Source organism: Cnephaeus nilssonii (assembly GCF_951640355.1).
Source record: "Cnephaeus nilssonii genome assembly, chromosome: 11".
Classification (NCBI taxonomy): domain Eukaryota; kingdom Metazoa; phylum Chordata; class Mammalia; order Chiroptera; family Vespertilionidae; genus Cnephaeus; species Cnephaeus nilssonii.
The window spans coordinates 88,197,389-88,224,130 of NC_137082.1; the positions used below are offsets into that span (position 1 = coordinate 88,197,389).

Here is a 26,742-nt window from a genome sequence, read left to right on the forward strand (position 1 = left end):
GAGGGTTTCCTTTTTTTTTAGAAACATTGACAGCTCAAAAATTTTGTTTAAGCAATGAGGAAGCGAATAAAATTTGAGGAATACGGTGACTTGCTGAGATGCCAAACCAAGAGTGGTTTAACAAAAGGAATTCTCTGTGTAAGATGCTTTCAAGTATGGAAACAAGTAAAACAAAATTCTAATAGAAAACTTGAGAACAGGACCAATGCCGTTGGGTGAGATTCTGAGTTGCCTAGATCCGTGGTGGGCAAACCGCGGCTCACGAGCCACATGCGGCTCTTGGGCCCCTTGAGTGTGGCTCTTCCACAAAACACCACGGCCTGGGCGAGTCTATTTTGGAGAAGTGGCGTTAGAAGAAGTTTAAGTTTAAAACATTTGGCTCTCAAAAGAAATGTCAATCGTCGTACTGTTGATATTTGGCTCTGTTGACTGATGAGTTTGCCGACCACTGGCCTAGCTGATCTGAGGCTGGGCTTCAGTCGAGGGCAGTCTTCACATACACTTCATTTCTGTTTCCTTCTGTTCCTCCAGGTACAGACTTCTGGGGTCTCGGTCCCAGGACGGGGTTAGTGTTCCAGGGCACCTACGCTTGGCAGACATTGGGTTGCTTCCTTTGTTTCCAAAACTGTGTGTGTCCGTAACAAGCGCCGCCCAGGCTCCCAGCTGCTCCTCCAGGTCAGGTGTTGCCCTGGGAAGAGGGGCTTTACAAGTTGGTCTCACCCCTCTGGATTCTGCCTCCTATCAGATCTTGACCTAGGTATTCGTTATCACCTTGTTAATTCTCAGATGCTTTTAGGAAGATTTAAAAACAATGTTTTCACCAGATTTTATTAGCGTTTTTATTAAAAAGATCTGAAAGCGTAGAAGTGTTACCCAGTTCTACATTTCTGAAACAATTCGTTTTCTTCTTTTTTTTTGTATTTTTCCTAGTGATTTTGTGTAAAAGAGGAAATAGGAGTATATGTTTCAACTACAATTTTCATCAAATTAAAAAAATTAAATGTTGATATAAAATGGAACTTAATTATGTACTTTCCTATAGCTTCCTTTCCTTTAATAAGTTGGTCTTGATGGAGTAAGTGGGTTTATTCAAAAAGCCCTGTACTTGGATTCATTTCACAGCACTCTTCCCTAAGTCGTCTTTTTACACTGAATGAATTTACTAATTTCAGTCAGGATTTTTGAGTTGTAAAATAAAAAACCTAACTAAATTATTTTAATCTCCAAGATCTATAATGCTTTAGGTCTACAAATTAAAAGAGGTAGCTACTATTAGTTCTATTATAGAATTGCAACAGCAAACTAGGGGATCAAAGAACCCTCTTTAATGAGGATTTTCATATTTGGTGTTCCTAAGTAGGATCATAATAGTCTTGGTAGGAGAAAGAGTATGTTGTTGGATTTCCTTACATTTTAAACATAATTTAGTATTGATTATTACATATGTGTGTGTGTGTATATATACACACACACACACACACACACACACACACATATATTCAATAATATGAGAAGCCTACCCTATCAGTTTTTGAGCTGACAATTTTATACATGAATATTGATTTATGATATTTAAATATTTTTCTTTCTAATTAGGTCTCAAAATACTGCAAATAGCCATGCCTGAAAACAAGACAATTTCCTCTTCTCCCCCTGGAGATGACCAAACCAAGAAAGGTAAATTTACCCGCAAGTGGTTTTCTTTGAAACTAGGTCAGAGGTAAATGCAATTCAGTTGGTCACAGGAGGAGGCAGCGGCTAAGGCAGGAAGGAGTCTTCTCTGGGCTCAGGGGTCACAAACCCTAACTTACTGGGGCAGGAGGGTGAGGGAAGCAAAAGGAGTGCGTCGGTTTAAGAAAAACCCACTGTCCGGATTAGTTGGTAAATTTAGGATATTTGTATTTCGATGACATTAGATCCAATATTTGGAATGCTGGCACAAACAGTGATTATCAGCTAAAATTAATGTCTGTCTCTTTGGCATCATTCCTCCATTAAGCTCCCCACCCTCCATGCAAAACCACCAGCCTCTACAGAGAGCATTCAGTGCATCGAGCAAAGCACTGAGGTGTCTATGTTGAAATCCCAGGACTTCACCAGGCCTCCGTGTTTGTTACTATGTCTTGGCGGATTTTAAGCTTTTATGCCCGAAGCAATCATTGCTGGCTGAGGTACTGAACCTAATTACCTACCACCCTTCAGATATGTTTGTCATTAACTCTGTCATTGACATCACAAACACGCTGTGTGAGGTCTTATTTATTAATTTCTACCAGATATGATTTAACATTTTTCTCAACATCAACATTAAATTCTTTCCTTATGTTGTGTCCATCATCACGAAACTATTGCGGTCATATCAAAATACTTACTAGACTATAAATAATTGGCCCCTAAGTTTTCTTACTTAGTTTGTTCTTGTCAGATGTTCACAATTGAATTAGAGAATGTTTATTCATTTTCTATTCTCTGAGAAAAATAACGTAATATTTTAATTATTTTTCCTGAATGTTTGGCTGAATTTGTGTTTTAATTTTTAGGGAAATGTTAAACTATTGATATAAAATATTTAGGGGTTATAGGACTATTTAGACTTTCTATTTATTCTTAATTCATTATTGGCAAGTTATAATTTTTTCATTTAAAAACTCGTTCATTTGGTTAAATTTTAAATGTATTAATGCAATAGTGCTAATAGTGTCTTATTTACATATCTCACTATATGCAGCTATTCCTCCTTTACATTCATAACACTGGATTTGTTTCTTCCGTTTCTTTTGTCTTGATCAATTTTGCCAAATGTGTTCATTTATGTTCACCTTTTCAAAGTAATAATTTCTTTTTAATCATCTCTAGGGTGTTTTTTTTTTTTTTTTTTGGTTGGTTTACTTTCTATTTCACTAATTTCAGATATTATCACCCCTTCTACTTTCTTTAGATTCCCCGCTCACCCTCCCCAGACACACATATTCTTAATTAGGATGCTCAGATCACTAATTTTTAGCGTTTTTAATTTTCAAATGTAATTTTTTAATGCTACAAATTTCCCTTGACATATCAGGTAAATAATAAAAAGAATTGGACTGTCATATCACACTTCAATGAAGTAGAGATTCACTCAGTATGTAGCTTTACTGTAAAGCGCTTACAAGCACTGCTGTGTTTAACTTTAATTCACACGCCATGAACATTCACCTCTCTGGAGTGTACAATTCTACGTTTTCAGTAAAAGCCCAATATTGTGCGACCATGGCCACCCTCTGATTCCAGAGCACTTTCCTAACCCGCCAAGAAGCCCTAAACATTGGCAGCCACCTCATCCTCCCTCCACCGCCCCGGCGACCCCAAATACACCTGCTGTGCGGGGAGAGCCTGGCCTGGTGGGCACAGACCAGTCCCGGTGCAAAGCGCCCTCAGGCCCGCTCACAGCGCGGGCGTGCCGGTCAGCGCGGGCTGCGTCCGGGGCCAAAGGGAAGCCTGGGTGAGGGGCAGCACCTGAGCGCCTGGAGCCCTGCCTGCATCCTCACCTGCCCGCGGCCTCGCCTGCATCTCTGCCAGGAAGCCCTGCCAGCCAGCTCCCGCGGGAGGCCCACAGCGAGGGGCGGACGGTGCCCCGACAAGCACAGGTGCACGAGGCGACCCCTCCCTCAGTGGCCTCGCTGGGCACCTCGGGCCCGACCTGGCCTGCGAGTCCGAGTGCACGTGGCCTGGGCCCACAGGGTGTGGTGCTGGGGGCTGCAGGCACCTGCCCGCACCCACGCCTGCCCGCGGCCTCGCCTGCCCCCACGCCTGCCCCCGGCCTCGCCTGCCCCCACGCCTGCCCGCGGCCTCACCTGCCCGCACCCTCGCCGGCCCGAGGCCTCAGCAGCCCGCACCCTCACCTGCCAGGAGGGGAGCCAGGAGGGCCCCCAGGAGGGGAGGGGGACGCTGTGCGTGAAGAGCGTGCGGGCGCGCATGCGCCAGGCCTCCCCGCAGTGACGCTGCGCACGTGGTTCCCAGGTCCGGCCACGCCGCGCGGGACGCCTCCTCCACGTGAGCGCGGGACCACCGCTGGGCTTCTGGAGCCCTCTGCCTGGTGGCGGTGCGGTGGCCGCACCCGCGTCTGCAGGGAGGGCGGGCCTGCCCTTGGGCGTCACTTTGGCCGTCAGGCCTCCCGCCATGTTTGCCGGCGGCCTCCGCCCTGAGGACGGGGCCACGCCAGCGCCCGGAGGGACAGGCCCGGCGGAGACTCCGAGCCCCAAGGTCTGGAGCAGGCGTCCTCAAACCACGGCCCGCGGGCCACAGGCGGGTGTTTTTTTACTTCACAATAAGACATGTGCAGTGTGCATAGGAATGTGTTCATCTTTTTTTAAACTATAGTCCGGCCCTCCAGCGGTCTGAGGGACAGTGAACTGGCCCCCTGTTTAAACAGTGTGAGGACCCTGGGACTCTGAAGGAGGCGGCCCAGGCCCTGGACGCGTTGTAGGCGGCCTCCAGGCAGCACCCGGGGGGCAGGAGGGCAGGAGGGCAGGAGGGCAGCACCCGGCGGGGCAGGAGGGCAGGAGGGCAGCACCCGGTGGGGCAGGAGGGCAGGAGGGCAGCACCCGGCGGGCAGGAGGGCAGCACCCGGCGGGGCAGGAGGGCAGGAGGGCAGCACCCGGCGGGCAGGAGGGCAGGAGGGCAGCACCCGGCGGGCAGGAGGGCAGGAGGGCAGCACCCGGTGGGGCAGGAGGGCAGGAGGGCAGCACCCGGTGGGGCAGGAGGGCAAGAGGGCAGGAGGGCAGGAGGGCAGGAGGGCAGGAGGGCAGCACCCGGTGGGGCAGGAGGGCAGGAGGGCAGCACCCGGTGGGGCAGGAGGGCAGGAGGGCAGCACCCGGCGGGGCAGGAGGGCAGGAGGGCAGCACCCGGCGGGGCAGGAGGGCAGGAGGGCAGGAGGGCAGCACCCGGCGGGGCAGGAGGGCAGGAGGGCAGCACCAGGAGGGGCAGGAGGGCAGGAGGGCAGCACCCGGTGGGGCAGGAGGGCAGGAGGGCAGCACCCGGCGGGCAGGAGGGCAGGAGGGCAGGAGGGCAGCACCCGGTGGGGCAGGAGGGCAGGAGGGCAGCACCCGGTGGGGCAGGAGGGCAAGAGGGCAGGAGGGCAGGAGGGCAGCACCCGGTGGGGCAGGAGGGCAGGAGGGCAGCACCCGGTGGGGCAGGAGGGCAGGAGGGCAGGAGGGCAGGAGGGCAGCACCCGGTGGGGCAGGAGGGCAGGAGGGCAGCACCCGGTGGGGCAGGAGGGCAGGAGGGCAGCACCCGGCGGGGCAGGAGGGCAGGAGGGCAGCACCCGGCGGGGCAGGAGGGCAGGAGGGCAGGAGGGCAGCACCCGGCGGGGCAGGAGGGCAGGAGGGCAGCACCAGGAGGGGCAGGAGGGCAGGAGGGCAGCACCCGGTGGGGCAGGAGGGCAGGAGGGCAGCACCCGGCGGGGCAGGAGGGCAGGAGGGCAGGAGGGCAGCACCCGGTGGGGCAGGAGGGCAGGAGGGCAGCACCCGGCGGGGCAGGAGGGCAGGAGGGCAGCACCCGGCGGGGCAGGAGGGCAGGAGGGCAGGAGGGCAGCACCCGGTGGGGCAGGAGGGCAGGAGGGCAGCACCCGGCGGGCAGGAGGGCAGGAGGGCAGCACCCGGCGGGGCAGGAGGGCAGGAGGGCAGGAGGGCAGCACCCGGCGGGGCAGGAGGGCAGGAGGGCAGCACCAGGAGGGGCAGGAGGGCAGCACCCGGTGGGGCAGGAGGGCAGGAGGGCAGCACCCGGCGGGGCAGGAGGGCAGGAGGGCAGCACCCGGCGGGGCAGGAGGGCAGGAGGGCAGGAGGGCAGCACCCGGTGGGGCAGGAGGGCAGGAGGGCAGCACCCGGCGGGCAGGAGGGCAGGAGGGCAGCACCCGGCGGGGCAGGAGGGCAGGAGGGCAGGAGGGCAGCACCCGGCGGGGCAGGAGGGCAGGAGGGCAGCACCCGGCGGGGCAGGAGGGCAGGAGGGCAGGAGGGCAGCACCCGGCGGGGCAGGAGGGCAGGAGGGCAGCACCAGGAGGGGCAGGAGGGCAGGAGGGCAGCACCCGGTGGGGCAGGAGGGCAGGAGGGCAGCACCCGGCGGGGCAGGAGGGCAGGAGGGCAGGAGGGCAGCACCCGGCGGGGCAGGAGGGCAGGAGGGCAGCACCCGGTGGGGCAGGAGGGCAGGAGGGCAGCACCCGGCGGGGCAGGAGGGCAGGAGGGCAGCACCCGGCGGGCAGGAGGGCAGGAGGGCAGGAGGGCAGCAGCCCACCTGGCCCGCCGCTGCCACGGCCACAAAGTCTTGCCCTGGGCTCACACCTCGCGACACTGTCCAGACAGGGATGCCCCCGGCAGGTGTCTGAGCCCCGCTCTGAGCCATCGCTCAGCGTAGACACTGATGCCGCTTCTTTGGATATTTATGTCAGCATTATAGAGGTGACAGAGATGCCCTCGCGGCAGGTGTGGGGGGCAGGAGGGGACACCGTTTGGGACATTTCCTATAAACGAATTCGCAAAAACAATTGGCTTTGTGCACCTGTCTTCTTTTAAACTAGCATTTTGTCACGATCCCTTCATATGGGTGAATACTATTCCATTGCGTAAAGCGTCTACGTGTTGTTTATACATTCATCAATAGATGGGTATTTGGGTCATTTCCATTCTAGGGCTATTGTGAATAATGTTATGAAAATTCGAGTACAACTTTTTATGTGGACATCTGTTTTCATTTCTGCTAGGTATACACTTAGGACGGGAATTGCTGGGTCATTTCATAACTTGATGTTTAACTTTGTAATTGCCAAATTTTTCTCAAAGCATCTGCAATAGTTTACATTCCAAAGAGCAATATATGAGGATTCCAGTTTTTCCACATCCTTGGCAACACTTGTTAAATTCTGTTTTTGTCTTTTGAAAATAATGTTATAGCCATCTTAGTGGGTGGGAGGTGGCATCTCATTGTGGTTTTGATTTGCATTTCCCTAATTACTAATGATGATGAGAATCTTTTCTTTTTATTAAATTTGTTAGGGTGACATTGCTTCACAAATTATATAGGTTTCAAGTGTACATTTCTGTGATACGTGACCATTATATTGCATTGTGCGTCCATAACCCAAAGTCAAATCATCCTCCATCAACATATATTTGACCCCCTTTACCCTTTACAACCCCTCCCTTCCCCTCTGGTGACCACCATACTGTTGTCTGTGCCTGTGAGTTTTTGTTTTTCTTGTTTGTTCATTTGTTACTTTCAGTTTTATATCCCACATGTGAATGGAATCATAGAGTTCTTAACTTTTCTGTCAGACTTATTTGGCTTAACATGATACTCTCAAGGTCCGTCCATGATGAGGATATTTAAATGTACTTACTAGCCATTTGTATATCTTTGGAGAAATGTGTATTCACATCTTTTGCCTATTTTAAAATTGAGTTATTTGTCTTTTATTGTTCAGTTGTAAGAATTCTTTATATGTTCCAGAAACTAGGCTTTTATCAAATACTAGAGGCCTGGTGCATGGATTTGTGCACTGGTGGGGTCCCTTGGCCTGGCCTGTACCCTCTCGCAATCTGGGACCCCTTGGGGGAGGTCAGAGAGCCAGTTTTGGCCCGATCCCTGCAGGCCAGGCCGAAGAACCCCACCCATGCATGAATCTGTCCACTGGGCCTGTAGTGTGCATATAAGATCTTTGATTAATCTTTCCCCCCCCCCTCCTCCCTCTCTTCCGTCCCTTCTGAGATTAATCAGTCTGTTCCATGTATCCATGCCTGTGCATTGAGTGTCTGCCCCCTGGTGGTCAGTGAGTGTCATAGCTACCGGTCGAATGGTCGCTTAGGCTTTTGTGTATATATATATGATTTACAAATGTTTTTGCCTATAGTGGCAGTTGTAGTTTCACTTTCTTAATAGTGTTTAATGATTTAAAAAATATATATTAGCTGCTTTCTGAACTTTTTCTTTCCTTTCAAAAAGATAATGCCACATCACAAGCATTGGTTCCATTTGGTGCCCCTAAGGAAGCTGTTGAGATTTTTCATGAAGATAAAATGACAAATACTGAAGGTGAGGACTGAATGTAAATTGTATAGTAACCTATATAAACTATATTTATATTCACTCATTAGTTTTTGATATCAATATTATATTTTATTGAGCAATAAACCCCAAGTATCAATTAATAGTTCACAAAGGAATTATATACAGTATTAAGAACACAATATTGTAATTTATTTTATTAATCACATATTGTTAATTGCAAACTTATTTATATTAATTGTTTATAATTTCACAAATGTATGAATTTTTAAATTAAACATTTTCTTTATTGCTCGTGCCATGACTGGCAGGTGCTAGAAAGTTGCAGTTTAATGAGGATATGTCTTTTAGAAGAAGAATGAGGACTGATGTTTTAAAGGTGTGAAATCCAGAATAAAAATTGTTCATTGAGAATCCATAAAACATCTGTGAAAGTGTTGCTGATATTACATGTGGAAGGAACTGAGGAATGTGCACATTTGATGTACAGGGGTTCATACTTGTTTCTTAGGTCAGTCTGGTGGAGAACTTGATATCAAAATCTTTCAATCTTGATGAGTAAATTTCTGCTCTGGACATCTTCAGTTTGACAGGATAAAATGGAATAAGTTGCCATTTCGATTCTTTACCTACAAAATATGGAATAAATATATTACTTTGGCTACAGCACCAGGAAGATTGAGAAATGTCAAAGTAATCACTTAAAATAAAGCTAGAAATGATTGAGGTACAGTCAAGAAGCATTTGAGTTTCAGGCTCAAGGGTGTGGACTTCCATTTCTCAGTCTCTGGGCCTATATGTATTTAAGTAGAGACGTTATATAACCATGTTTGGAAATATTAGTCTGCTCTGCAGAATTATTTGGTTACAGGAGGATATAGGGAGACTGATTACCTTTTCATTGCAGTCCAGGCTTAAGGTAATAAGGTTTCATTGATGAAGGATCGATGGCTATGAAAGATGGGAATTAAGGAGACATTATAAAGGAATAAGATTTGATAATAATATATTATTATCAAACTTTAATGAAAAGAGGATTCAACAATGATTGAACTATTGCACACTTTGATAATGGGAACCGAGAAGCAAGAAAGGAAATGAGGTTGAGTGGCATAAAAATGAGTTTAGTTTCAGAAATACTGGCTTTGCAAGTGGTTTTGTCTCTTCAAGACTCCCTTTGGCTGGTTGGCCTTGAAAAAGTCCAAATGTTTAATACCAAGTAGATTGGAGGCAGACCTGTCACCAAAAGTTTCATCTTGGTATATCTTAGTCTCTCATCATTGCTTTACTTGCCAAATCGTTCCTGATGACCTGCTCTGAGTCGGGTACTATTCTCTCTGCTTGTTATGTACCAGGCCCCTCCCACCTGCAGCGCTCTCTGCGTGAATCCCTTATCTTGTCCAGCTCTGTGTCTGAGGATAGCAATGTGTTTGTTTTCCTCTGTAGCCTTTCTGGCTTCAGCACGTAGTTTACTGTTGTCATGAATTTCTGTATTTCCTTGTTTGTGATATAGCAACTCCATGGGTACACTAATTCTAACTTCATCCTCCCATCCTGCAAAGGATCCCGCAGGTCCCACCTTTCCTTTCCTCCATTCAGTGCTAGGGTCAGGCTCTAGGAAGGATACGTACATTTTGACATGGAGTTCAGGGTAAAGTTAAGTCTAAAGATGTTTAGTTGGGGGTTAAGCACTTAAAGGAGATAACTAAGAGAGAAAATTATTTCTTACCAAGACTCATGTCTATGAGGAGAAATAGGCAATGAAGTGAGAGAAAGCGATTGAAGAAAAGCATTTCAGGGAAGTATAAAGAGTTAAAAGAGATGGAGAATGATAGGAGGTTATTGAATTGTGTTGCTAGGATCTGGTTAGTGATTTTTTTAAATAAGACAAATTTATTGAGGTAAATTTTAAGTACAATATAGCTCACTCATTTCAAGTCTGCAAGTCAGTGACTTTTGACAGATACACAGATTTATTTTACCGTTATCTTAAACAGAATATAGAATCTTCCATTTTTTAAAATACTTTTTTTTTTTAATTTCAGAGAGGAAGGGAGAGGGAGAGAGAGATAGAACCATCAATGATGAGAGAGAATCATTGATTGGCTGCTTCCTGCACGCCCCACACTGGGGATTGAGCATGCAACCCAACCCAGGCATGTGCCCTGACCAGGAATGGAACCCTGTCTTCCTAGTTTATAGGTCGACGCTCAATCCCTGAGCCACATGGGCCGGGCTAGAGTCTTCCATTTTTCTAGAAAGTTCATTCATGCCCTCTGTAGTCAGTCTCATTCCACCCATTCCCCATATCCATGGATAGGGTTTGAGTTTTACCATTCTAAAATTTCAAATGCATGTTAATTATTATGGCTGGGTGAATAAATCATGTAAACATCCATTTCACTGAGCAAGGAGAGTTGACAGTTCATGAACATAGTATTTTTATGACATTTGCCAACACAACCAGCCAGTCCATATTTTCTCTCAAACGGAAGTTTCTTGTTGCAGAGTCTCAACAAACCTCAGCTCTGGCCCAGATCCAGGAGGATCTGTCCCCTTATACACTGATGCTGAGCAAGGACGTTGGGTTGGGCAGATGGTTAGAGAGGATGAGAGTCCTGTTTGAGCTGAATTCTTGACCATCCTGACCACCTGTGAGAGAGAAACATTAATCTGTTTAATTCCCATTGCATCATGGAATTTTAGGTGAAAAATATTTTATACTAGAGGCCCAGTGCATGATTGAATCATGCACGTGTAGGGTCCCCTACACGCTTTCGCTTTCGATCAGGGGAGCTGGGTGCCTGTCCGCTGGTGCACCAGGCCTTTTAGAAGCCTCCGGCGCGGCGGAGGCTTCTGAAAGGCCTGGTGCCTGAGCAGACAGGCACCCAGCTCCCCCGCTTTTGATGGTCCACGGTGGGACGTGAGCTCGCTGCCCCAGAGGCCCCTTCTGTGCCGCAGCACAGCCATGGTGCAGACGCTGAGCTGGAGCCGCCGCTGGCGACGCGAGCTCAGCGTCCCGCCGGCCCAATCGGCCACCCCGGCCACCCTGAGTCCTGCCCCCCCGCGCCTCCTGGCCAATCGCGGGCATAGCGAAGGTATGGTCAATTTGCATATTTGTCTATTATTAGGTAGGATGGCACCCTCCCAACCCATTCACTTATTAAATGAGAAATCTAGGGTCAGAGACTGAGTAGTTTTAGCTTAGGAAGCACAGTTAATTATCAGTCAAGTGGAAAAAAAAAAAAAGAATGAACGTGGACACCAAGGTGGGTAAAATTAAAAAGCAAAGCAGAGCAAGGTTTAACTTATGCCTTTCATACATTAGGATAAAACCAGTAAGAAGAACTCTAGAATTTTGGTTCTCTCTTATGCTGCTTATGCTGCCAAGTCTTTTACAGAATTTCAATGCAAAATTTAACTTCATAGTATTTTCCACTCCACAGTTTACTAAATGTATGATGTTAATACCAAGCCATAGGGGTGCTGTGGAAATTAATTAGCATTCACACAGTAGGTTGAAAGTGGCACATGCAGAAACATGTTAAATGAGTCATTACTATCCTTGTTTTCCCCACATTTAATGAAGCAAAGCAAATGTTTTTAGTGTAAGGACAACTGCCTACTTGTTAAATGTATACTAAAATCTTTTTATTTCTAGAAGGAAGGGCAACATGCCCTTATCAGGATACTTGGATAGGAGATCAATATGTAATTTTCACCAGCTTGTACATTGGTCCTTTGACTATTACAGAGATGAAAATATATATTTCTCTGAGTATGAACTAAAGAAGAAATATGTATTATAACACATGTGAAATAGTCATAGCAAGTATATGTGTTCAGTATGGCCAAAATAAACTTATATCCTGAAGGAACATTCAAAATTCAAAAACAAGGGGTATGTGAAACATTTGAGATGCCCTGAAATATGTTTCTGGACTGCTTCTCTTTGCCACATTTAAAAAAATATGAAAACAACCCTTATAGTATAGCTTACACTCCATGGCTAGCGAGATACAGTTCAAGTACCAGCTCTCCCGCCTATCAATTGTGTGGAATTTGACATTGTTATATAACTTCTCTAAGTCTTAGTTTCCTCGCTTATGAAATCAAGATGTTGTATATTCAGATACACACATATGTTCAGATTTATGGGATAGGGTCAAAACTTTTGTTTACAAATGAAACAGATATGTCATTTTCATAGAAATTGTATTTTTGGAGGAGGAGATTATGAGACTTCATTTAAAAGATTGCAGTTGAAATGGAGATATCTAAAATAGGTACCATCTCTGTAGGTTGGCATTGAAACAAAAGGCACAGTCAGTAGGCAGTAGCATTACCTCTGTGTTTCTCAAGGTCAGCTGAGATGAGGTCAGCACACACTTCTCATCGAGGCACCGACCCTATTTTGTGTCTTGCCTTTACGATCAGTAATTGCAGCTATAATCCAGCCCAGTAGAGTCCGTAGACACAAAAGGACTGCAAGTAAGCACTTTGGTGGAGTTTCATGGACAGCTTTGCCGTGCTCCTGCAACCTTCAGATGATTCGGGACATGCCAGGACTAGAGTCACTGAGGCACATCAGACTGAGTGGATTTTATGATGAGCACAACTTGAATGCTCTGGTGAGGACATCAATCACTCTCCGTAAGAGACTCCAATTTTCAGAAATGGAAGGTAGAAAATGAGGTTATTATGAGGATGAAGGGGACTTCATTTTATTTTTTGCAGCAAGAAAAGCTTATGCTGGATTTAAGGAAGAAGTCCTTCAGTACATGAGTGATTGGATATTATTTACTTTGGAAGAAGTGGAATCTCTTTGAAGGGAGAATTTAAAATATATTTCAAAGTCATTTTTAAAATGGATTTAGAATTTATTTAGAAACAAATGAATAAATGTTTTCTGCCTTTTTTCTTTACTCCCCCCGCAATGGTTAGTTCATAATGCTATGAAACATCTAAACTTAAGTTTGAAAGTTTATTCTTGCTTCTTAGAATCATTTTTATTTCTTACATTTTAAGTCATAAGCTATTCTTTTAGATTTCAAAATATTAGAAGGTTCATTTTGTAATTGTGATATATTTATCTACCTAGTTGTTAAAACTTTGAGTATTCGTTTTAATAAAGTTGAATATTTTTGCATATTCTCAACACGAAGGTTACTACACTGTATATAACTGATAACTAACTTCCACTGTCTGCTTTATCTTTAGTGATGAACAAAGGCATTTACTTTAGTTACCCATGTCGGCGTCACAGCTGTTCTCTGGTGAACATCCCAGCACCATGTGTCAACAAAATGATTTCACACATTGAAGATGTGGAGTCTAAAATAGAGGGACATTTGAAACAGGTAAGTGACATTTAAAATGCTAACGCAGTTATAAATGTTATAAAGCCTACAAGGGTACGTTAGTTAAAGAAGCCAAGGAGTTGTTTTTTATGAAAGTTGAAATAGTTCCTAGAACCTTTGCTTAGCTGTCTAATTTTCTAATCTAGACGTGATTTTGATAGTCTCACTTCAGAAGGGTTAAACAACCTCATTAAATAGATTCCTCCCCCTACCTGTTTCTTCTTTATCCAAAGGCAATCATGCTAAGTAGCAATTTCCATAAGCCAACTTGACTAGTAAATTAAATAGTATTTACATTCTTTTTTGGGACACTAAACTGATTAGATGATTAGACGAGGACTCTGGTGTATGAAAGGACAGTGTGCCCTTTTTAATGAGTTATTTTGTTCTAAAGAAATACCTGATAGGTCTGTTAAACAGAATATAATTATTCCTCCTTTGTCTTCTTAACCTGTTAGTTTGCCTTTATTATTCTGAAGGGACTTCAGTCTTGAAACCACTGTAACATTCAATTATTTTCAAAGGATGATTTGGAAATGATAAAACATTCTCACACTTTTCTCAAGATTATGTCTCTGAGCAATTAATACATAATCAGTGTGTCCACATGGGGGGGGCGGTAAGTTTGCCAGAGACATGAGCTACGTCTCTCCCTTCACCACTGTTACAGGATCGCTCTGAGAAGGTTCCGGTGGGCCACCTGTGGTGCTTGGTCTAGGGTTTGGTCTCCTTTGAGAAAAGCATTCTAGTGCATTTGTTAAAATCTCAGGCTTTATAACTACACATGCTGTGACCTTCAGCAGAAATGGAGAGGCAGTGTTAAAAGTGCCGGCATACGACGTGCACCCAATGTGCACTAGCTATTCTTATTTCTGTAGTACTATTTATCTCACCCTACATCAGTGTTATGTTATTTCTGTTGCTGCTTTGTTAGTGCTGCCTTCTGTTGCCTACCCAAGAGCCTAATGGAGAGTAGGCACTAAGTATATGTCTTTCGAATGAAAAAATAAATGGGGACCTGAAGCAGAGCCTTCCTTTTCTAGATACACCTGAGGCACCCATCTACCTACTGTAGTAAGAGCTACCATTTACCAAACACCTGCTAATTCTTTAGGCACTTAATAAGTATGTATTTTTGTGTTTGTCCTTTATCGGAATCCTACTTTACTGGTTAAAATTCTAAGACTTAGACAAATAAAGTAATCTATATGTCATGGCACAGGTAGTAAGCATTAGAGTTGAAATTCGCATTGAGTTCCATCTGACTCCAAAGCCCATTTCAGCCTCTGTTTTATGACCCGGAAGGGCCGAAAAAGGCCTTAATTCTCATAAACATAGAGTGTTAGTTGGCATTTTGACAACATTTCAGTGTATTTTTTTGATAAAATTTGAGTGTATTTTTCAGAGCAGTGTAACCATGGCCATAATCACAAAAGACCTTACATTACACAAAATAACAATGTTAGAAAAACACACTTCTAGACAAAACCTGTAATAATAATGTAAAGAGTTTACAAGTAAATAAATATGATACACATATAAACTTTATGTAATTTATTGTGAAGTAAATTATTTTTACTTCAGAAATGAACTTTTGGTAACATTAGTTAGACAACTTTATATTCATACTCTTTCTTGAAAATTTTAAATTAAAGAAAATTAAGGAAACTGGACTTGAAAGAAATCTTTAAAAAATAGCTTGTGAATTTTTGATAAATAAAAGCTTTATTTCCAAAAAGGCAAACACATATGAATTCTCATGGAAAGATCATGTACATTTTCCTATAGGTAATGATTCAAAATCCCATTGTAATCCCCATCAGGAGCTGCACAGAATAATTCTTTCTGTTGTTAATCCTCATCCGAGGATATTTTTCATTGATTCTTTAGAGAGAGTGAACAGGAGGGGGAGAAACACAGAGAGAGAAACATGAATATGAGAGAGACACATCGATTGGTTGCCTGCCCTGACTGGGGCCAGGGATTGAGCCTGCAACCGAGGTGCCTGCCCTTGACCCAGAATGGAACCCTCCCCCCTTCAGTCCTCTTGCGGAAGCTCTAACCACGGAGAAACACCAGGTAGGGCTGACCTACTGTATATTAGTGTGCGAGGTCTGCAGTAACAAGTACCACAGAATGGGCGGCTTACACAACGGAAACTTGTTTCTCATGGTTCTGAAGGCTAGAAATGCACCCACAGTCAAGGTGTTGGCAGGGTTGGTTTCTCCGGAGGCCTGTTTCCTGGGCTTGCAGATGGTCGCCTTCTCCCTGTGTCCCCACATGGGGTGTGTGTGTGTGTGTGTGTGTGTGTGTGTGTGTGTGTGTCTAAACTTCTTATAAGGACACCAGTCCTATTGGATTAGGGTCCACCCTAGTGACCTCTTGTTTACTTAATTATCTCTGTACAGACTCTGTCTCCAAATATGGTCACACTCTGAGCCCAAACGGCTGGGGCCACCAAATAATCCTTATTTTGAGTTGCAGATTATCTGATTACTGTGGATTTTATGGTGAGGAGTCAAAGCAAGCAACGGGTTTAATTATCTCTCTCGGTTCTTTAAATCCCATGTTTCCATACTCCAGTTGTTGGAAAGTTTGTGCAGTGAGGAAGACAGACTGAAGCGTCCAGCAGGCAGCACAAGAGAAGGGCGTGTTTGCCCAAGTACAGCTTTATTGAACTGTCTCCTGCTAAGGCCCCCGAGTCTGAAAATACAAGGTTCTCGCCTTTTACTTCGTTCCATCCACGGTGATGTTTTCCTGGGATGAAGTTAGGCTTTTCTTGGGGACTCGATGAGTGCAATTTTGATAGGACGGAGTGGGGTCAAGGACAGGGAGAAAGTGATGCCCTCTCTAGGCCCAAAAGCGTTTCCTCTTCTTTTAATTTGCAACAGTTTCACTTTTGTCGAAATTGTCCGTTATGTTTCTCTACAGACAGCTTGATTTTTTTTAAATACTACTTTATTGAGATAATTTACATGCCGTAAAGTTGGCCTTTTAAAGTGTACAATGCAATGGTTTTCAGTGTATTTTTCAGAGCAGTGTAACCATGGCCATAATCACAGAAGACCTTACATTACATGATCCCATTAATAGAAATGTCAAAAATAGGCCGGTCTGTAGAGACAGAAAACAGGTGGATGGTTTCCTAGGGCTGGGCCGACTGCTGATGGGTATGGAGTCTCCTTTTAGGGGTCAAGCTTGCTCATTTTTAAGCAGGGTCATTTTAATCTTTTATGAGTAAGCCATAAAAGTGGCTGTAAGTCATTGAAAAGTGGCATCTACTGTGGGTATGAAATACATCACAGTAGTGAAAGATCCATCTTTTTGGATCAACCATTATGGTTTGTTTGCTCCTGGTGCCGCAGTGGTCTCCTTCCTGTCGGGATAAAAGCTGTAGAGCCCTTGATTAGCAGAAATGCACCTGCCGTTGGCCTGTCCATCCACTCATAGCAGTTTCACTGCAGTTCTGAATCTTGAAAAGAGAATTCTTCAGAGTAGTTACCTCGAACAAGGTTTCTCTATATTTATTTTTGCAAAGAATGAGAAAACACTCCAAAATGATGGAAATAATAGCCTGGGTAACTTCCCATGCAAATGAAGGCTTTCTTTTATTTTTCTGCCACCTTATTCTATTAGGCTTGAGGTACTTTTATTTAATTTGGAATGATCTCTACTGAATTGAAACTTTTTATTTAATCAATTCAAGTCATTAAGATGCAGCCATAATTTAAAGGAATGGCATAGAGAGAAAGCACAGATGTTCCTTGACCTCTGGATGGGGTTACGTCCCAATAAATGCATTTAATACACCTACCTTACTGAACATTATAGCTTAGCAGAGCCTGCCTTCGACATGCGCAGAACACTTATACTATACTATAGGTGGGCAAAGTCCTCTAACACAGTGAGTACACTGTAGAGTATTGGTTGTTTAACCCTGTGACTGTGTAGCTGTGGTTTGTTGCACCATAAGAGAGTCTCTTACCATATATCACTAATCCAGGAAAATATTTATTTACTTATTTATTTATTTTAAAATATTTTTTTTTATGGATTTCAGAGAGGAAGGGAGAGGGAGAGAGAGAAAAACATCCACAATGAGAGAGAATCATTAATCGGCTGTTTCCTGCACGCCCTCCACTGGGGATCAAGCCCGCAACCCAGGCATGTGCCCTAGACCAGAATTGAACCCGGGATTCTTCAGTCTGCAGGCCAATGCTCTATCCACCGAGCCAAACCAGCGAGGGCTAATCCAGGAAAAGATTTAAATGAAAAATGCGAAGTACAGTTTCTGCTGAACGTGTGTCACTTTTGTACCATCGTAAAGTCAATATATACTGAGTCAAACCATCCTAAGTCGGGGGATGGTTTGACTTAGTATATATTGAAATAATTTTAGAAATCATTCTTTAAAATATAAATGTTATATTTTACAAAAATAACATTATCATCAATAGCAATGACAGTAAAACTTTATCAAGTACTTACTATATATCATAGGCTTAATCTGCATGCTTTTGTTGACTCCTTATTGAAACTTTGTAAGGAAATGCAGAGGAGGGAAGTGATCTCAGAGGTTGATTTCCCCCAAGGTCTCACAGTCAATGGCAAAACCATCATCCAGGCCAGGCGTGTCTGAGATCTAAGACCATCCTGTTTATCACTGTGCTGTGTCCTCTGTCCCTGAGATGTCAGTGAGGAGGACCAAAACGCATGATTGTGACAATGCTCATAATTCTAATTGGAAAACTTTGCTTTGATTACACATTTCATATTTGTGTTTAATTTTGAAACCTACTACTTAATCATCTGACCCTCTTGACCAAATTTCTGATACTTTGAGTTCTCTCATTCTGTTATCAATTATATTTCATTTGAAACTTAAGGACACTTCAAATCCTGACATATCCCATTCTATCATTCCCATTGTCCTTTATTTTCTTGCCTAATCAATTCATCTCTTAAATTGGTTCTTTACTACGTTGGTCCTTTACTTCTTTCTCTTATTATCCTTCTAGTCTGAAAAAATACCAGGTCTCTGGAGAGACCTCTCTGATGGTCTGCCACCTCCCCTGAGCTGAGCTGAATAGTGCTGGAGAACATTCCACAATAATTCAGAATTGAGATTATTATACATTTGTGGTCTCCAACCTTAATGGGACATTCAATAGTGTTCTGGAATTATTCTGTTTGTTAGCCAGAACTTGATCTAGTATTATTCTCTGGGGTAACTACTCCAATCCCTTCCTTTGTCCGGGTCTCCAAGTCCTCCACCGCACTACTCTTTTACCTGCCCCCAAATGGGAGATATAATGACAGAAATACCTCCAAGTCCTCCCGTTACTCCACGTATGCACGTCCCCGAATCCCTCAAACATTGCTCATTTGTCCTTTCATGGAGGATGCCCTTCCCCCACCAGTGGCTGCTGCCTTCCCCTGCATCCCACCGGGCAAGCACCTAGTTATCATCAGGGGTTTTTTGCACCATCTTCCAAATCTCCGATTTTTAAAAAACTCACTTCTTCACATTTAAAAATATGATGTTTCTCCTGTTTTCAAGGAAAAACAATTTTATTTCATACATACCTTTAAATATAGTCTTTTTTTCCCCGTTTCTCCTACAGTTCCGCTTAATATCTGAAGAGTTGTCTAAATTTAGTATTTCTGATTCCTCACTTCCCACCTACTCATTTATTCATTGCAATCTTCATTTCATCTCCATTATTCTATTGAAAATGCCTTTATAAAAGTAACCACTGTGTTTCCTGTTGTCTGTTGCTATACACATATATATATAAACACACGCTAAAACTCTGTGGCTAGAACAAACATTTATTTTGGTTACAATTGAGCAATTAGTTCTGGGCTCAGCTGGGAAATGTTGTTGGTTCTTGCCGGGGGCCAATAATATGGATGCACACATCTGCTGACTCAACTGGGAGTCCTGATAAAGATGGCCTCACTCACATGCCCAGTGGCTGGGAGAGTGTTTCAAGAGGACAGAACTCAACGGGCAAGTGCCTACAGAGCTTTGCTTGTGTTATGTTTGCTGAAGTCCCACCGGCCAAAGCAAAACACATCATCAGCCCCCGTTAATGCAGTAGAGCAGTGATTTTCAACCTTTCACCTCATGGCACACATTAACTAATTACCAAAACTCTGTGGCACACCAAAAATTTCCAACAAAAAATAGGTATAATTTTGATTTATTCATACCAGATGGCTATTGCTGTGTTGGTTGTTGTCATTTTTTAAATTTTTTTTGACAATCTAAGGGAAAAGAGGTCAGTGCTCCTGAATATAGTCAGGTATTGCATAATTTAAAAATTCTTGCACCACACTGGTTGAAAATCGCTGCAGTAGAGTATTAGACAAGATGTGGATATCTACCAGGAGACATGAATCTTTGGGGACAACTTATATAGCCATCTGTCAGTCCATTGGGAACAGATCAAATACTGATTGAAATACTTGTTCTTTATTGCTCATCACTTCTACAAAAATATTGCCAGGGTAAGGTCTTGATATTTTATCCTAAAATATTTCTAAAGTTTTAAGTAATCTGTTTTTATAAGTATAAATTATGCTATTTTGAATTACAGTATATAGAGGATCAAACAGAATATTAATTAGGCATTACTCACTTATTGAGGACTTTTAAAATTTTGGATAATTATATCATAACTCATTAAAGTGTCTCTTAACCAATTTCCCCCTGATTTTCTTGTGATACTTCAAGTGGGTCCTTAAAACTATCATATAAATCAGCCTAATTGTAAGTTTTTGCACTATTCAGGACTCCGAGTTACCAGTTTCAAAAACCAAAAGATAATATTTTTCTGATTGTTAATTATTTTATATCATATTAATATATTAATATACTTATTGAATGTTCATTCTTCTCTATGCTTGTTTATCATTTGCCTTTTTTCTTTTAGGCTTATTTGTATTTTCTTATTGAATTGTAGGAACAAATTATTATCTTTAGTTTGTTATGTATGTTTTAACCATACTTAAGTTTGACTTGTTTTCTTACTTTATACCTTTTAGTAAAAAGTTCTTAATTTTAATGTATTTAAATTGACCATTTTTCCTTTATTTTAAGTGCTTTGCATCTTGTTTAAGAAATATTTCCATACTGCAAGGTCATAGAAAATATTTTCTTTTCTTACAAATTTTTTAAGTTTTTCACTAGAGATTTAATTGTTTAACATTGTGAAATTGTGTGTAAGAATAGAGTAAGTAGCAATTTTCATTTATAAATATATGAAAATTATTTTTCTCAACATCAATTTTGTTACAAATCCAGTCATTTCTTAGAAATCAGCTATACCATATTGATCATATATCAAGTTTTCATAATGATTGTATCATTTCTAGCTCCTGTATTTTACCTGTGAATTTAACCCTCTATTACAATATCTCATTCCACTGATTTGCATGCTTCATAATATGTCTTGATATCTGATAGGGTAGTTCCATTCTTTTTGTGCTTTTATAGACTTCTTTGGCTCTTTTTGGTACGTACAGTTTTTAGAATAAACGTCATATTCTATGCAAAAACCCATTGGGATTTTGAACAGTTGCACTTATCACCTTTCTTTATGTAGATGAATTTAGTCTCAAGAGGAGTGTTTTTCAGATTCCATTGAATCTACTATCAGTATAAGAAAATTTCAGTAGTATAGCAAATACCAAAATCTGTTTAGAGGAGAAAACTTAGTAGGAGGTAAATGGGAAAAATGGACAAATAGATGAAAACTTAATGTTAAATTATTGGTTCTCTAACATATAGTCATAAGCCGCATAATGTTTCAGTCAATGACAGACTATGTATAGGACAGTGGTCCCATATATAATAATAAAAGCATAATATGCTAGTTAGACCGGACGTCCTTCTGGATGTCCTTCCGGACAACCTTCCGGATGAAGCTGGGACTGCAAGGGAAGCCTGGGTCCTGGGTGCCTGCCAGCGGCCAGAGGGAAGCCCAGGTCCTGGGTGCCAGAGGGAAGCCGGTGCTGACAGTCGGGGGAAGAAAGGCATACTCTTGAACGAATTTCATGCATTGGCCCTCAAGTAAGATTATAACAGAGTAGAGGGCCTCAACTTTTGCCTGAATAAGCTTACATTTGAATTTGTACCATCTTGGGATATTTTCACTCATTGGGGAAATCTGTCTTTGTTTTCCCTCCCACCTGTTTGTGTCTAGGGGAGAATTTGCTAGTTCTATAGGCTCTGTTTTGTTTCTCTCTGGAACCATAACTTCCATATTTATTAGACAACCTTTCCATCTTAGGCAGATCTCCAGGGTGGTGAGAGAGTTCTCATGACAACGAGTAGGAGGCAACTTCTCAGCCACCTATTCTGGATTCTGGGGCGGGGGGGGGGGGGGGAGGAGGGAAGCAATAATACCTGCTCATCTCACCACAGGCTACCCTTCCATTATTAGCGTGGATTACCACCTGTTTATTCTCACAGTCTGGGAATTCTGCAAGAGTTCTCCAGAGAAGCCATTCATTTCCCCTGAAAGGATCTCCACTTGTCCTCTGAGCTATACGCTTATTTGCTCTGGTTTCACTATCAGTCTCATCAGATTACCTTCTATTTCTGGGTATTCTTTTAAAATATACATCCCAATAATTTTATTGACAGACATATATATTCTTCTCCAGAAATGTTGGTATGATGTGGGAATTGAAGAGAAGTAATGATATATGCCCAATCTCACAGCTTGAATTGGAGGTTATCTGCAAAACCCATAACATTCAGCCTATATAGTCCTTGCGTTTTTAGTAACTTTGCCCCTTAAAGCTCACGGTTCTTTTAGAATATATCATAGAACAAGACTCCTTCCGAAGAGTATATAGTCCAGGAGAGGGATAAGACAAGGATAATACTATGGAAAACTAAGTGTTTGTGAACTCATGTAATTATGTGTTTTCCACTCTTTTGTGAAATATTAAAGTTCAAAGGATGACATGGATTCAGATTGTGTGGAAAGTCCTTTGGGAGTAAGGGGCATTTTAACTGGTCCCGTTAAAGGTGTAAGATTTAGAAACGCAGATGAAAGGTGGGAACAATCAGGTGGGAGTAATAAGGAGAGTATAGGAGTAGGTAGTAGAAGTATGTAACTGTTTTGAAAACAATAGAATACATAATATGACAGAAATATAATGGGGTATGTGAAGTGGAGTAGTTACAGTTTTACCAGTGAGTTCAAGTATAAGTTAAGTTTACTGTTGTTTTCTGAGCTGTCTAAAATTTGATTTTTATTGAGATCTTTTATTTTGACAGTTTGAAACTTCTTTGGAAGAATGGTAAGAACCTATCATGCTTCTTTTTTGTTCATGTTCACATTTTGATTATTAATATGCTTAGAGGAGTTTTATTTCAAAAGGGACAGAAAATTGAAAGCAGATGTTTTCATATTAGATACTAAAATATAATTTTTTAAAAATTTAAGAACTAGGATATCATGGAAAATGACAGAATAGGCATCTCCAGGGCCCTGTACCACCACTAAGCAGCTATAAATTTGGCAAAAATTGGTCAGAATCAACTTTTTTCAAAATCCATAATCTAGTAAAAAACTCGCTGCAACCACGGGAGAAAAGTGAATGAAGAAGGAGTCCGCTTCATTTTATTAGGAGACCGCGGTGGCATTTTAAATCGCCTCCGTGCCTCCTCCAGCCCCCAGGTCAGCGGAGGCCCCGAAGAGGGCTGCCACCCTGGTGATGCCCTGCAGGAGTCCGCGGGAGCCACAGGGGCCTTCTTCTAGGAGGATTGTGTTTCAGTGCCGAGACCGTCTGACCACTTCCAGGGAGTGTTCGTTGGAAGCGCTTAAAGGCATATCCTTGCCACCACTGCATGAGGCTGTTGATAAGCGTTGGACTGGCGTTGGGCAGACCAGAGTGCCTGGGGAAGAAGAGGCTGAGAGCAGAGGCACCTGAGGAAATGAGGCTTTTCAGAGCCCTCACGTATATTGGAGGATTGAGAAATGCGCGCAGATGACCAATGCTGGACACCTGCGCGGGGGAGAACCAAGAACCAAGAAGACCCTGACCTTTGACCTGTGGCTAACCTTCAGGAAGAATGGATGGTAAGAGGAAGAGATGAACAGCCTGGATAAGCATCGAAGGAGTACTCCAGTACAGAGCCCATCTGTTAAGATTGGGAGGTATCCCGCCCCCAGCCTTCCCCCCCTTCCCCCCCTCCCCCCGCCTTCTCTGTTTTGGCTCTAGCTATGTAAGCTGACAGGCAAAACAGAAGGTCACCAATAAGCTAATGAAACACTTCCTGTAGTGGCCACGCGTGACAAAGAATACAGATGTTACACAAAGTCTTTAAAAGAATCATTAAATAAATAAATAGCAACCACCCATAACAAACAGCAACAGTAACCCCAATAGACGGAGGCTAATAGTGGAGAGAGCATTATTTAATAAAGATGCTGGGATAATTTATTTTCTATTTTTAAAAGCAAACAAACAAGAAAAAATACATTATCTTTTTCAAAGAAAATATTTAAATGAAATTAAAACTGAAGGAAGAACATATAATTAATATATTTCTGACCTCAGAATAGACAGACTTTCCTAAATAAATTGAAGAATAACAATGAAACATGTAATATGCAGCCATCAGAGATAGTAAATGGTAGTCAGATATACAGCTTTCTTTAATAAGAAAAATGATAATTTAATAAAAATGAAACTCCTTGCTTTGTTGTTTATACTGATTTTCTTATAACTTTTGTTGGAGAAAAAATACTTTCTGTTTAAATCAATGAAATGTAATCTAGGATCCAAGAAGTGATACAGATAATGAGAAATATATTGTTATTCAACATATAGGACTTTAGCTAAAAGAGTCTTTAGAAAAGAAGTAACATTTTAATTTGTACATTTTTCTAAAACCTTAAACTTCAAATCTGAAATAGTATTCTTGCTCCTTGTCATTCATATTGATTCCCCAGAAATTGCTAAACTGAAATTAGAAAGATAATTTAACTTATTTTTTAAAAAGCTCATTTAACTTATTTTTTAAAAATCCCCTTTTCAATAGCAAATCTTTAGGAAATACCAATTTCTTAAAAAACAAACAAACTGCTTTATTATCTCCTTATGCCCGGCTGGTGTGGCTCAATGGTTGAGCGTCAACCTATGAACCAGGAGGCCACGGTTCCATTCTTAGTCAGGGCACATGCCTAGGTTAAGGGCTCCACCCCAGTGTAGGGTGTGCAGGTGGCAGCTGATCAATGATTTTCTCTCATTGATGTTTCTAGCTCTCCCTTCCTCTCTGAAATGAATAAAAATATATTTTTAAAAATTTCAGATCATTTGTAACAAATTTTAGATTTCTATTAATTTACCATGAAGTTTTAAGCCCATTGTCTATTAGAACGTTGCTGTATGAATCTCCAGGAGAGTAGAGTTAGTATGTATATAGAAAGTTTCACCACACACATTTCCAATTCAATGTAACATTTGTTTTACTGAATTGAGGTACAGCCCTCCTGGAGTAATTGGTTCCCTCTCTCTCGCTCCATAGGCGCTGGGCTGCCGAAAAAGACCGAGAAGAAGACTGGAGGGTCGCGAAGGTGGAACCCACGGAAGAAAGAGGTAAAGCTGGACTGCACACGTAGATTAGTGCAGCTGCATTCAGAAGCTCACTGACTTCATTTCACAGGGTTCTCATTTTCCCTTCATAATGTTAACGGCTTTATAATTCTTATGAGTGTGTCAGAGAGGACAGAGCCTCCTATATAATTTGATTAGACATTTGTTCAACAAATATTTATTAATGACTGTTATGTGCCATTAGAGGCCCGGTGCACGAAATTCCTGCACTAAGGGGGCATTCCTCAGCCCAGCCTGCGCCATCTCGCAGTCTGGGAGCCCTCAGGGAATGTCTGACTGACGGCTTAGGCGAGGGGAGCAGGCCTAAGCCGGCAGTCGGACATCCTTAGCACTGCTGCGGAGGCAGGAAAGGCTCCTGTCACTGCCACTGCCACTGCTCTTGCCAGCCATGAGCCCGGCTTCTGGCTGAGTGGCGCTCCCCCTGTGGGAGCACACTGACCACCAGGGGTCAGCTCCTGCATTGAGCGTCTTCCCCCGGTGGTCAGTGCGTGTCATAGTGACCGTCGTTCCGCAGTTTGGTCGATTTGCATGTTAGCCTTTTATTATATAGGATGTACTGTCTAGGTCCTGAGTGTAGATGACCCCGGCTTACCTCTCCGGAAGCTAACTATAATTCCAGTTCTGTGCAGTAGGCTTTCTGTGAGAATCAGTCTTCTCTGTCCACACTGGCCAATACAGCATCAGCCACGTACAGTGTCTGAAAACTGGAAATGTGGCTGGCGAGACGGAGGCATTTAATTTTTAAGTCTAAGTTTAACTTAGATTTCAATGAAAATAGTCACATGGGGTTCATGGCTACCATATTGGACATCACATTTCCATTATATATAAAAATCAAGATTAATATTCTTGTCAAGATTAACATTTTACAAAATGTAAAATAATATACTGGCATAAAATGTGTGTTAAAATTCTTCAGTGTATTTGAACATCCTCTCTATAAAATGGTAATATGCAAATTAACCATCACTCCGCTACACAAGCCACGCCCACCAGCCAAGCCACGCCCACCAGCCAATCAGGGCAACTATGCAAATTAACCCCAATCCAAGATGGCTACAGCCACAGAGAGCAAGGTTTCCCAGGTAACAGAGGAAGCCAAGCTTTCCATAGCCATTGCAGGCCTAAGCCTCCACTCAAGCTACAAAGTTTCAATTATAGAAGGTAAACAAATTCAAACAAATGGCGGCAGAATGGAGCTTGAGAGAGCAGGCCAGGTTTGCTGGTGGCAACAGGGGAAGCAAAGCTTTCCGCACACCCTGGCCGGGCTCACCCACTTAAGGCAACAAAGTTTCAATTGTAGAAGGTGAATTAACTGCCATAGAAATGGCTGCCAGAGCCCCAGGCTTGGCTCCGCTCCAGGCTACAAAGTTTCAATTGTAGAAGGAAAATAAATTCCAGATACCAGGGCCTCTCTTTGGGTTGCCAGGGGGCGTGGCCGGCCTGCAAACCACCACAGGCCCCTTGCTCAGGCCGCCCCACACCCCAAGGGAACCCCCACCCTTATCTGTGACACCCTTCAGGGCAAACCAGCTGGCCCCCACCCGTGCACCAGGCCTCTATCTTATCTAATAAAAGAGTAATATACAGATTGATCATCACTGCAACACACAATATAGCTGCCCCCATGTGGTCAAAGATCCTGCCCCCATGTGGACACAAGATGGCCACTACAAGATGGCCAGCAGGAGAGGGCAGTTGGGAGGCA

The 26,742-nt window shown here is 43.2% G+C and overlaps 1 protein-coding gene across 1 annotated transcript in view; it reads left to right on the forward strand.

Moving 5' to 3' along the window:
* Positions 1-23,402: 23,402 nt before the first annotated feature.
* Positions 23,403-26,742, forward strand: part of CCDC178 (coiled-coil domain containing 178) — a gene marked incomplete at both ends in the record, with an annotated part of 136,739 nt that continues 133,399 nt past the window's right edge. The window contains 2 exons of the mRNA XM_079783442.1: positions 23,403-23,494; positions 24,946-25,016. Of these exons, the coding sequence (XP_079639568.1) occupies positions 23,403-23,494; positions 24,946-25,016 (163 nt within the window). The remainder of the gene's footprint in view (positions 23,495-24,945; positions 25,017-26,742) is intronic.